General features: G+C 43.2%; 1 protein-coding gene across 5 annotated transcripts in view; it reads right to left on the minus strand.

The window, feature by feature from the left end:
• WSCD2 (WSC domain containing 2) overlaps positions 1 to 13843 on the minus strand; it is a 141454-nt gene that overhangs the window by 36764 nt on the left and 90847 nt on the right. For 4 of the 5 annotated variants that reach the window (XM_043975089.1, XM_043975092.1, XM_043975091.1 and 1 more), the window contains one exon: positions 7545 to 7729. The exons of the other annotated variant lie outside the window; for it this stretch is intronic. In XM_043975089.1, the coding sequence (XP_043831024.1) occupies positions 7545 to 7729 (185 nt within the window). The remainder of the gene's footprint in view (positions 1 to 7544; positions 7730 to 13843) is intronic. 5 annotated transcript variants of the gene reach the window in all.

Consider the following 13843-nt stretch of genomic DNA (forward strand, 5'->3'; position numbering starts at 1 on the left):
GGATTCAGGAGGACCTGAGTTCAAATCCAGCCTCAGGCACTTGACACTAGCTGTGTGACCCTGGGCAAGTCACTTAACCCTCATTGCCCTGCCCCTCCCCCCCAAAAAAAGCATAGGTCCATGATCCTTCTGTCTCTGTCTCTGTCTCTGTCTCTGTCTCTCTCTCCCTTCCTGTGTCTCTCCATCTTTCTGTATGTCTATCCTTCCATCTGCCTGTCTGTCCATCTATTTATCCATCCATCCATCCATCTATCTGTCTGTCTACCTATCTATCATACACACATACACATATATAAATCTAATATAAAAGAGAAAAAGCCAGCCTCAAAGTCAGGAAGACTTGGGGGGGAGGGCAAATCTTATTGCTGACAAATTCAATCTATGTGATCCTGTTAGCTCTCTTAAGACTAACAAAACAGATGCTAGTCTTTATTGATCAAAGAATTTCCTTCTACCTATGAAATCATGGGTCCAAATACCACCCCTTCCCCTCCTTACCAAAAGATTCAATTGAATTAAATTGAATTGAAGGCAGTTTTCCAAAGAAGAAATCAAAACGATTTATAGTCATATGAAAAAATGCTCTAAAATCATTATTGATTAGAGAAATGCATACTAAAACAACTTTGAGATATCATTTTACACCCATCAGATTGGTTAAAATGATAGAAGGGGAAAGTGACAAATGTTGGAGGGGATGTGTAAAAATTAGGACACTAATTCACTGTTGGTGGAATTGTGAAGTGATCCAACCATTTTGGAGAGCAATCTGGAATTATGCCCAAAGAGTTATTAAATTACTTTGACCCAGTAATACCACTTCTAGGTATTTCCAAAAATAATCAGGGAAAAAGGAAAAGAACCTATATGTTCTAAAATGTTTATAGCAGCTTTCTTCATGGTGGTGAAGAACTAGAAAGTGAGGGGATATTCATTAGCTGGGGAATGGCTAGACAAGTTGTACATGATTGTGGTGAAATACTTCTGTGCTATGAGAAATGATGAGCTCAATGATCTTAGAAAAATATGGAAAGACATGCACGAAATAATGAAGAGTGAAATTAGCAGAACCAAGAAAACATTGTGTATAGTAACAGCAATATTGTTTTAAGAATGGCTGAATTAACTGAATTAATGAAAAGTTCTTTTGACTATTATAAATATCCAAATTAAATATAAAGGACATTGAAGAAAGATCCTATCTGCATCCAGAGGAAGAAATGATAAATAGAACCATGTATAGAATAATTATATATGTATATATACACACACACATATATATGTGTGTTTGTGTATAGACAAATATGTATACACACATACACACACCTATTTGCATCTAATGGAGGCCATCTCTAGGGTGGGGGGGAGGGAAGAAAAAAAAGAAATTTACATGATAACTTTGTTGTATATTTGGCAGGAATAGCAAGTTGTACATAGTAGATTGCTGTTTCATGTGCAATCATATTTTTTGGGGGGGTGGGGTAATTGGGGTTAAGTGACTTGCCCAGGGTCACACAGCTAGTAAGTGTTAAGTGTCTGAGGCTGGATTTGAACTTAGATCCTCTTGAATCTAGGGCCGGTGCTCTATCCACTGTGTCACCTAGTGGCCCCTGCAATCATCTTTTTAGTTATGCTATGTTATGAAAATTGTTTTAGTTCATAAATTAAAAATAAAATAAAATTTAAAAATATTCAATTGAACACAAGAAGTTTAAGTGATGTGACCTCTCTGAATGAGGCAGTGTGAATATACCTTTGGGCTTGGAGTCAGGAGCCCCTGGGCTCCATACCTGCCTCTCACATAGACTGGATTGACCATGTGACCCAAGACAAGTCTCTTCACCCCACCCCCACCCCTGCCAGTGTCCCAGATAATCTTGTAAGTTACAGGTCAGAAGCACATTTCTAGTGCTAGAGGGAGTTTCCTTGCTGAGGGTTCCTGGTACCCACTAAGTTACAGATCTGGTCACAAACAATGAATCCTCAGTTCACTTTGTTGCCTATGATATCTAGGGTTTGGAGAGCAGGGAGAGAGGAGAGGGCAAAATGGGAAGGGGAGAGTTTCTTTGTGCCCTTCCCCATCCTAAGTATCAGATTCAGAGAATACAGGGAGGAAGATAGCAGAGTGGAAAGAGCATTGAAGAGAATAGAGGACCCAGGACAGAAACTCTGGGAACACCCAAGGTCAGTGGGCACAACCTGGATGGGGAGCCAGCAAAGAAGCCTGAGGAGTGCTCAGACAGGTAGGAAGGGAACCAGGAAAGAGCACAGCCAAGTGCAACAAAAACCTACAGAGAAGAGAGTATCCAGGAGAAGAGGGGATTTGATTCTCTCAATCTATAGTTGGCTGAGGTAAGGCTTCTTAGAAACAAAGTCTGAGCATCCCCTGCAGGAGAGAGGAAATTGGAATATGGCAGAGATATATGTCTCCCTCTTCCCTTAACATGGGCTTTGGGAGTCTTGACAGTGATATGCAGGAGCAGAGGAGAAGATGTCCTTTATAGGATTACCTCTGTTGCAGTGGTTTCCTACTCATTTTGGGAATAAGGAAGTTACCCTGTGAGGAAAAGAGGGCTCTAGAAAATGTTATTATTTTAAGGGATTAGGCAAGAAATTTTATTTGGCTGTCAGGCTTCCTATCTGCCAGGTGATTGAAGTCCTCACAAGACCAACATTTCTCTCCTGAATATCCACAACTATGTGTGTGTGTGTGTGTGTGTGTGTGTGTGTGTGTGTGTGTGTAGCAGTTAAAAGCCACACATTCTACCTAATGTCATGATTCATTGGCTAATCTCAGCATTAACCAAGGAATCTGGCTAATATCATGACCACAGTCAACTTCCAGTTAGTGCCACTTAGCTCCTTCAAAATTATATGCAGAACATCTTAAGTCTAAAAGGAACATCCTGAACAGAGTGATTCTCAGCCAGATGTTTGTATAGTAAAATCCCTTAGGTCAGGCTCCTCTAACTTTGAACACATGCTAACCACAGGATTTCAGTTAGAAGGAACATGAGAGAACTTTTGATTACAATCTAATTGTTTACCTGAAGAGGTAAGTGAGGCTCAGGGACAGAAAGTGACTTGCCCATGGTCACACAGACAGATGAAAGTAGAACTGCCTGCCATGATACTTCCTCTGCTTCTGAATTCACAGATGTGGCTGGGTCAGGGTCAGGGGTTGTCAGCCATAGTCTGTGAGGGCTGGGGCTGGCCTCTTTAGGGGACTGGCTGACCCCTCTCTTGGTGTGACTGAATCCAAATGGGACAAACCATCCCCTGTCCTTCCCATCCCCAATCAATTAAATTTGCCCTGGGTACCATAATTCCTAGCTATTGATCTGCTGATGAGACCCAGAGGAATCACAAATTGCTCCCTTTTCCTTGCCTGAAGACTTCCAGGGAGGACAAACTCCGTAGCCCCTGAGGTAGCTCATTCTACTTTTGGACCCCTCTGATTATTAGGAAGTTTTCCTCTCTCTCAAGCTACAAACTGCCTTCCTGCATCCACCCTGCCCTTATCCTATTTCTGTCCTCTGGAGCTCAAGGTCACATAGCGAGGAAGTAGAGGAGCTTAGACTGAAAGCCCAGTTGGACAACTTGTTTCTCCTCATCTGAGCTGCTCTCTTTCTTGTTAAGGGTTCTGTTTTTGGTCCTGGACTTTGAGGTTAAATTCAGTTCACACTTCAGTCTTTTCATCTTTCCCTGGGTGGCTGTTCTTTTTTGAAGGTCTCAGCAAGGGCTTCCCAGAAGAATGGGACAAACACTTGCCTGGGTTTGCCTTTTAGCACAAAGAAATGGTGACTATTTTAGGACCAAAGCATCCCTAACTCTTCTGCTGGTGTAGGAGATTATTTTTTCCCTGGCACATTCTTAATGCAAATGATACTGTTTAAAAACAAACCAACAATCAGAACCATGGAGGTATTGAGCTAAGAGGCAATTCTCATGTGAGAATTCTATGGCATTGTTAGTGTTTGTCTCGTAGCCAACAGGTCACCTGGTATCTCCCCTTGCAGAAAAGAGCAAGTCTTGAAGGAGACAGACTCTGGCTCCCTTCCCATTGATTGGGTGATGAAAAAGGTCTCACACAGATCAAATTTCTTATACCAAACATGTGCAAGTAGGTACAGGCAAGCTCTGGCTAGTGTCCAGATATACCAGACAACCTCAGGATTGACCAGGGTCTAGGCTGAGTCAAATTCCATCTAGCCACATGGATCTTGTCCATAATTGAGGAGAGGCTGTGTCTACTTCAGATGGAGAAGGTCCTGGGTTTAAACATTTTTGAGATAAGAGAGGCAACATGGGAGAGTGGAAGGATCAAAGTTTGAGGGAGGGGTCAAAGGACACATCTATCACTTATCATTTAAGTTTTCCTCCTCCGTAAAATGAAGGAGGCTGCATGGGACAGTGGAGGATGGGGGGGGTGTCAAAGGGTTTGGGTTTGAAGCCCACATTTATCACCATCTGTGTGACCTTTAAGGAAGTAATTTCATCTTTCGGGGTCTCACTGTAAAAATAGTTTGACTAGATGACCTTTGAAGTCCCTAATAGTGCTGAGTTTATAACCTTCTACTCTCTTATGACCCAAAGGAACCCTTCAGACCAAACAAACATTGTATTTGGAGAGGCAGCCTTGCACAGGGAGAGAAAACCTGGAGACCACTTGGGGTTTAAAAAAACTGAGTTTTGAGTCTTACTCTACTGGTTACTAGCTCTGACTTTGGGTAAGTTATTTCTCTCTGCCTTAGTTCCCTCTTTTGTAAGATGAATGGGTTGATGGTTCCTAAGATCCCATCCAAATGAATCATCCCATTGGTGAAAGCCTATTTTTAAATGCCACTGGTTTCCCCAACAGCATTGCATTTCTGGCTCCACAAATGTTAGAAGTCATAGATTTAGAGCACAAAGAGGCCATCTAATCCATTGATTCATTTTACAGATGAGGAAACTGAGGCTCAGAGAGGTTAAAAATGATTTTCTCGAAGTCACACAAGTAGAAAGCAACAAAAACAGGATTTGAACCCAGCGGCAAAGGTAGTAAGGACTCAGCCTGCAGCTCTGCTATACTGCACAGCCTTGTGATTAATGTCTATGGGGAACAGGGTAACCTCAATATCTATCTAATGATGATAAAGTAGGTAAATCCAAAGACGGATAGGAAGCCTAACTAAGCCAGAGACAACAGCTCTTTAGCTCTTCTTACTCCAACTTAATCCTATTCAATTAGCATTTATTAAGTGCCTACTATATGCAGTGGATAGAGCCCCAGGCCTGGGGTCAGAAAGACTCATCTTCCTGAGTTTAAATTTGGCCTTAGACACTTACTAGCAGTGTGACCTTGGGCAAGTCACTTACCCCTGTTAACCTCTGTTTCCTCATCTGGAAAATGAGCTGGAAAAGGAAATGGCAGGGGGCAGCTAGGTGGCACAGTGGATAAAGCACTGGCCCTGGATTCAGGAGGACCTGAGTTCAAATCTGGCCTCAGACACTTGACACTTACTAGCTGTGTGACCCTGGACAAGTCACTTAACCCTCATTTCCCTGAAAAAAAAGAAAGAAAGAAAAAAGAAAAGGAAATGGCAAACCACTCCAGGATCTTTGCCAAGAAAAGCCCAAATGGGGTCATGAAGAGTCGACAGGACTGAACCGACTGAACAACAACATATGAAGGATGTGATGCTAGCCACTAGGGATACAAAGACAAAACAGAGAGAAAGCGGTCCCTGCCCCCAAGAAGCTTCCATTATACTGGGAAATTCAACATTGACACAGAGATAACTTGAGAAGAAGTTGAAAGGGGAGAAAGTGTCATCAGCAACTAGTGGAATCAGAAAAGGCTTCCCACAAGATCAGAGCCCCTGCGCTGAACCTCAAAGGAGGTTAAGGATCCTTTCAGAGAAGCAGAGGTGAGGAGAGAACAAATACATCTCAGGAATGAAAGACACTCTAGGTTGGAAAGGGGTGCGGGGGTGAGGGAAGGCTGAATTAAGGTAACAGCAGGTGGACCCATTTGGTTGGAATGTAGACTGTATGAGAGAAAGGAATGTGCCCAGAAAGGGAAACTGAAGCCAGTTTGTGAAGGGCTTTATCCTGTAGGCTATTGCCTATGTTAGACTTTCAAGAATTTGCAAGACTTTTGACTTATAAAGTGCCATGATCATATTTTTACTTTAGTAATATTATTTTATTCAACTTTTTTTTCCAATTGTGTCTGACATGTGGCAGCTACATGGCACAGTGGATAAAGCACTAGCCCTGGATTCAGGAAGACCTGAGTTCAAATCCAACCTCAGACACTTGACACTTACTTGCTGTGTGACCCTGGACAAGTCACTTAACCCTGATTGCCCTGCGAAAAACAAACAAATTGTGTCTGACTCTTCATTTCCCCATTTGGGGTTTTCTTGGCTGAGATACTGGAATGTTTTGCCATTTCCTTCTCCAGCTCATTTTACAGATGAGGCAAACGGGGTGAAATGACTTGCCCGGGGTCACCCAGTTAGTAAGTGTCTAAGGCCATATTTAAACTCCCAAAGATCATTTTGTTATCTGTGTCCAAAGTTTGGGCTGAAGGAGGGAAATCATAAGTTGTTTTGAGGATGACCTCATGCTGATGCTGCCAAAGGAGTATGTATGAAGTGGTCCAGGTGCAGGAACTGGATTATTTAAGATCGTCAGAGGAGGCCTGCCCAAATGCTGGGGGAAATAATCTTGATTCATAGATTTTGAAATTGGAAATGGAATTTTTAAAAATTGGTTGAGATTTAAGTGAACAAAAAGGATTAAAAGCAAAACCCAGAAAATAAAAATGAATAAAACAACATTTTTACTGAGTTCAAAAATTATTTAGAACTTAGAATCCTAGAATATCAGAACTGAGAGAGGCTTAGAACAGGGGGTGTCAGAACTGGGAGGGACCTTAGAACAGAGGATGTCAGGGCTTGGGAGGGCCCTTAGAACAGGGGATGTCAGGGCTGGGAGAGGCCTTAAAGCAGAGAATGTTGGAATTGATAGAAGCCTTAAAACAAAAAAATCACAGTGTCAGAGCTAGAAGAGAGTTGAGAACATAGAATATCAGAACTGGGAGGGATCTTAGAACATGTAATGTCAGCACTGAAAAGGACCTTCAGAGCTCAGAGATGGAAGCGGTTCCAGTCCAACAAATTTTAGCACATACAAAGTCAGAGGAGTATGAGACATTAGAACAATGAATGTCAACATTAGAAGGGTCTTGCAGATCATCTAATCTAATCCTCTAATTTTACAGAAAAGGAAACTGAGGTCTACAGAGGAGAGGTGACTTATCCATGGTCATGCAGGCATCTGATTGTGAGTCGCAATCAGTGTTCATGTCAGTATATTCCAATGGGTCCCAGTCCATCCTCTTGAACCTCTCATTGGTCTGGGCTGTCAGGCCTCCATCTGAGTGCCCACTAAGCTCTCAGAGGGTATCTTTGGCCCTCTGGCACTTCCTCCCTATCCCCAGCAGCCCCTCTCACACACTCAGTGCATGGTGCCAGGCAGACAGACTCACGTACATCTCCGGGCAGATTCCTGGGCCAGCTCAAGCCGATAGATGGACAGTCGGTTGACACCACCACATATGTTGTTCTTCTCACCCTTGCACTCCATGTTGCATTCAGCCTGGCTTGCATTTGCCCCCTGGATCTTGTGGCCACAGAAGCACTCGGCACCGAACTCTAGCCCAGCATACAGGTAACCCCTAGGGAAGGGAACATTGGTGTACTCAGGTGTATAGACCAATAGCAGGGACATCTGTCACTCCACTGGGGAGATTCAGGGTCTTGGTGCCTCATTCAGGAAAGGAGTAACAATGGAGATTTTGAAGTTTGCCATCTCCTTCCCTCTGGGGGCTCTTGGGCAATCCCTCATTCCCTTATAGTTCCACCCCCATCTCCCATGCCATCCTCTATACTACCCCTCAAGCAGACAATAGCCCTTTGGTATCATGTTTTTACTGCTAGAATACCTGAATAAATGAAAAAGCATTTATTAAGTGCCTATTATGTACCAGGCCTTGGGCAACTGGAGATGGTTCTTGCTCTGAAGGAGAAAGGAGAGGATGCTGGTGAGTCTGGTACTTGGGAAGCACCTGGGATGAGGTTGTGGGCACCAGAGAAGGGCATTTACAAACTGGAGAGGGTCCAGTAAGATTGACCAATGGGGTGAAAGACCTTGAATTCATGTCAACTGATGATAGATTAAACAAACTGTGGGAGGGTAAGCTTGGAAGAGAGAAGACTCAGGGGTGACATGAAAACTATCTTCAAGGATTCTAAGGACTGTCTCATGGAAGATGAATTAGTCTTGTTCTGATTGGTTGCCCAAGAGCAAAGCAAACCAAAAAAAATTTTAAAATATTTTTTTAAGAAGACAAAATTTTAAATGAATAAAAATATACCTTTAGGGGTATAAGTTGCAGGGAGGAAAAATTAGTCTGGGTGTGAGGGGAAAAATTCCTAACGATTAGAACTGTCCCCAAGTAGAACAGGCCTTCTTGAGAGAGATGCTGGCTTCCCCTTCCATGGAAGTCTTCAAGCAGAGACAGCCTGACTGTTGGCTTGATATATCACATAGAGAGTTCTTGTTTGGGGATGAGTTGGTCTAGATGGCCATTGAAGTCCCTTCAGTCTCTAAAACTCTGATTCTCTGACAGTAGATCCAGCACCAGTCTTGAAGTCAAAAGACCTGGGTTTGAATCTGAGCTCTGCCATTTACCATTGGTGGGATTGTTCTTGGGCAAGTCATTTTCTTATCTAGAACATGAAAGCATCGGACTAGGTGACTTCTAATGTGTCTTGGAGAGCCAAATCTTCTGATCTCTCTTGAGCTGTTTAGTCCAAAGGAGGTGTTAGAGAGTGGAGGAAATGAAGGGAGAATGATGAAGAGAGAGGGGTAATCAGTCAGATTTGGAATACTGAGTCTCTCACTGGGGAGACAAACAAAAACATGAGTGGCTAGCCCCTGGACTCAAGGAGCTTACATTCTATTGAATATCCTTTCCTTTACAAAATGTTTCCCAGCATTCTCTCCTTGAGAAGGTTGCCTAGTCCTGACAATAATAAAATAATGATAATGATAGTTATAATTGCTATTATTATTGTTTTATTATTTATGTAGCACTTGAAGGTTTGCAAAATGCTCTAGAAATATTATTTCAGGAGAGAAATAAAAATATAAAAGATATAAAAATCTCTTTTAAAACTCAGGATATGTAAAAATAAATTATTTATCCTTATAAAAAACCCCAGGAGGTAGATGTTATCATTAGTCCCATTTTACTGAAGAGAAAACTGAAGCATAGAGAGATTAAGTGATCTGCCCAGTCACACAGCCAGTAAGTGTTTGAGGGTAGATTTGAACTTAAGTCTTCCTAACTCCTGGTTCAGAGCCCAGGGAAGTCTTGGGCAGAAAGTATAAACTAAGAGGAAGACAAAGAATTTCAATTTTAAAGATAGAAAAACTGAGGCTATGGATGCCTAGCTCAAAGAGAAGACAAATTGGGTCAGGTAATTTTCCACCTCTCTTCCCACCTCCCTACAGAAAACCCCACAAAATTCTGCTTCAGGCTTTTAATTATTCAGATAGAGCACAGGAATCCATAAGAAAACTTTCCAATTTCCACTTTGCTTTGGGTGCTGTATATCTGGTCTGAGACATAGGCTGAATCCTCCATGATACACTAACGGATCCCATGAAGGTACTGTACAGACCATTTCATTTTGGTTTTTGTGCCTTCAGCACCTAGGACAGCAACTGGTACTAGTAGATGCATGCTGACTGACTCCTTGTTGGTTGATCAATTGATTTGGTGCCTGGAGACCTACCTGGGTTCAAATCCTGACTCTGCTGCTGACTACCTGTATGATTCTGAGCAAAGCCTTTTCCTTCTAGTTGTGAGACAACTAGGTGGTTCAGTGGATAGAGCATCAGGCCTAGAGTCAGGAAGACTTGACTTCAAATCTGGCCTCAGACACTGACTAGCTGTGTGACCCAGAACAAGTCATTTAACCTTTGTCTGCCTCAGTTTCCCCATCTGTAAATGGGATGATAACAGTATCTAGATCACAGGGTTGTTGCAAGGACCAGATGGGATATTTGTAAAGTGCTTAGTACAGAGCTTGGCACACAGTAAGTGCTTGATAAATGCTTGTTCCCTTTCTCTTCTCTGGAGCCTCAGTTTCCCCTTCTGTAAAGTCAGAGGGAGGGGAGTTTTCATTCAGCTCTAAATCCAAAGATCTTATGAACCCATTAATTCAACCCCAAACAACAGTCAATAATTCAACCCAACCTCCTTATTTGGATCATAGATTTAGAGCTGACAAGAACCTCAGAGACCAAATGGTCCAGGGATTCTTACCCATCTGTGTTCCCCCTTTGGTGATCCCACTTACGAAGCCTAAGTTTCCCTTCTCAGAAACATGTTTTTCCATGAATGAAATAAATTATACAGGAGTACAAAGGAAAACTGTTATATTGAAATAAAGATGTATGTTTTTCTTATCCAATTGGGTTCATGGACCACGGACTTCAGGCTAAGTCTTTGATAGTCTGTGCCCTCCACTCTTTTTTTTTTTAACAGAAGAGGGAACAGAGCCCCAGAGTAAGGTATGAACTTGTCCATAGTCCCACAGGCAATGAATCAGAGTTTCAGGCTCCTTGGATCCTCAAATCTAGTGTCCTTCCCACCACACAATTATCCTCTGGGTAGCATGCCAGCTGTTCTCCGTACCATGTGGAAATGGCTCAGAACAGTTAAATCTCCTTACCAAGCCCCCTCCTCCACCATCATTTCCCCTCAGGCAGCTGTCCTGGGAAGGCATTGGGACTCTCTACTTCCCACAACTTCTCCCCTGGGCTTCCCCTCCAATGCTCCGTGGAACCTGGCCCCACAGTGTGAGTCCTGAGAGGGTGATTTACTGGGCCTCAGCTGAAGGAAGCATCACTTTGGAAGAAAAAAGGCCTCACAGGTGTGATAGATCATAAGGCAAGAGGCAGCCCCATTACTTAGAGGCAGGAAGGATTGTGCCTTTGTTGGAGGTAAATTAGGAAATGATGGAGAGATTCTGTGGCTCTCTAGGGAGGGAAGCTATGAGCTTGGGCACCAGGCAGGACTGGGGACTGACTGTCACCATGGGCAGATTGGGCCATTCTGCCTGATTTCAAGGAGTCTGGCCTCAGAGGGTAAAAGGAGGACACAATTTTGATGAGTGGGTGTAAGGAAAGACTTCCTAGAATTGGAGAGGTCTAGAAGTGGGATGGGGATAAAGTGGTGGGAAGATTGTGAGATGTAGCATGGAAGGACCTGGGTTTGAATCCTGCCTTGTCTACTTACCACTTGTGTGCCTGCCCTGAGTCTCAGTTTCCTCTTCTGTAAAATGGGAGGGGGTGGACTAACTGGCCCCTGAGGTCCTTTCCAGTTCTACATCTATGACCCTATGATCTTAGTGGGCAACCTCAGGAGGGAGGGTGTCCCTTCATCATAGAAGATGAACCCAGACTGGATGAGTCATTTCTCAGGGATTCTAGAGAGGGGATTCTTATTGGACTGGGGAGGAAGGATGGCCAAGCGGGTGGTACATTGGACTTGCATTCAGGAACCTGCCTACTAGCTATATGAGCCTAGATAGGTCACTTAATTTCTCTGGGCCTCAGTTTCCTTATCTGAAAAATGGGGATAATAATAGCATCTATCTCACTAGGTTATTGGGCAGCTCAAAAGAGATGATGGATGCCAAGAGCTTTGCAAACCTTACAACACTATGTAAATATCCACTACTGTTTTATTATTGAGGGACAGCATGGTGTGGTAGATATTGAACTCCTCTCAGAAAGACCTGGACACACATTGACAGTGTGATCCTGAGCAAATCTCTAATTGTTGGTGGGTCCAGACCTAGATGTCCTTCATGGAGAAGTCCTTCGCTTTTGGGCCACCCCCCTAATGGTAATTGGTAAGAAGGGAAGGTAATAATCCTAGATAAATTTGGGGTGAGAATTGGGGGAGGCAGAGACTTTGCATAGGTCCAAGACCTTGTTTGACTCTAAAAAGCCTTGGTCCAGGATTCTCAGGACTAAATCAGGGAAGTACCTAAGCAAATGGAAGCTGTCAAGAGAGGATTCATAGGACCCTAGAATCACAGAACAGAGAATGCCAGAGTTGGGAGAGACCCTGGAATATAGGATGTTCTGGGAACTAGGAAGGAGTTTAGGATACAGAATGTCAGAGCTGAGAAGGAATCTCAGAGCTGGGAGGGACCTTAGAACAGAGGAAGTCAGAGTTGGGAGAGACCTTAGAAAGTGAAATGTCAGAACTGCAAGGGGCATTAGAACAGAAGATGTCAAAGCTGGGAGAGAATATAGCACAAGGGACCTTAGAACATCAGAACTGGACCAGATCATAGAACCAAGAATGTCAGGAAGGATCTTGGGATATAGAATGTGAAAGCTGAGAAGGGTCTTAGCGCAGAGGTCATAGAATGTCAGTATTAGGAGAGAGCCAGAGTGGTGCAGCAGAAAAAAATTCTAGATTTCAAATCAGAGGATCGGTGTTAAAATCTTGGTTATTCTATGTATTTATTATCCACGTGACTTTGGGCAAAGCCACTTGATTTCAGTTTCTTCATTTGTGAACTCAGGGGGTTAAACAAAGAGCCTCTATAGCCCCTTACAGCCCTCAGTCTATTCCCCTGTAACCTAGAATGTCAGAGAAAGAGAGATAGATAGATAGATAGATAGATAGATAGAGAGAGAGAGAGAGAGAGAGAGAGAGAGAGAGAGAGAGAGAGAGAGAGAGAGAGAGAGAAGTGAACACTCACTACAGCCTTCTCAGTTTACACATGGGGAAAGGCGGGCCAAGGGAAGGAAACTGGTTTGCCTAAAGTGAGTGAGAGCTAGGAGGAGAATACAGGTCTGCCAAGTTTCAGCTCTAGTGACCCTCTCCCTCCAACCAGAGCAGAGCCCAGAAAGGACTTGGCCAAAGTGACCAGTTTGAGATGATTCCTTTTTTTCTCCTGCATAGAAGGCTGTTGGACCAGCTGGTCTCCAAGATCCCTCCTGCTTTTATCCTTTGATCCAAGGAGCAGCCAGGGCACCCTCGAGTTTCTCCTTTAGAGAGCCCGAATCTAGAATTCTTGGTTTGACCCACTATGTCCAGGGCTGCTGTCTTGAAAGACAATTCTTTCCCCTCAATGAACTATTTTTAATCATGAATATCATTTTCATTTTGGATGAGAATGCTGTGTCTAGCCATGTGTTTGCCTCTCATTGTAAAGAAAACAAGGCCTTCAGAGAAATCCTTAAACACCCCCACACAGAGATACTCACATGTCTCCACCCATGCTCAAGTGCCCCTACAACTCTCATTCCTGGTACACTAACAATTCCTTCCCTTTTATCTACCTCACAGGGCTGTTGTAAGAATCAAATGAATTCATACTTGTAAAGCCCTTAGCACAATGCCTGGCACATAGTAGGTACTTAATAAATGCTTATTTCCCTTCTTTTTCCTTTCATACATGCACTCACTTGGGCAGAATCACACAGCCCTCAAACATTTTCTTGCCCATACATATAAGCACAGATTCACACACACTGTGTCCTCACATCTACATGCCCTCTTCTACATGCACCCTTGCTCATATGCTCCCCTAACTACATTTACATATAATCCTAAATGCATACATTCATATTTTCCCATACATAACAGCCCTTCTGCACCTAAAAACATACTGGTACTCTCACACTCACATCCCCAAATACACTCAAATGCACAAGACCACACACCCTAACAAACATATATTCATTTTAATGGGGA

The sequence above is a fragment of the Dromiciops gliroides genome, chromosome 1, assembly GCF_019393635.1.
Source record: "Dromiciops gliroides isolate mDroGli1 chromosome 1, mDroGli1.pri, whole genome shotgun sequence".
Lineage (NCBI taxonomy): Eukaryota > Metazoa > Chordata > Mammalia > Microbiotheria > Microbiotheriidae > Dromiciops > Dromiciops gliroides.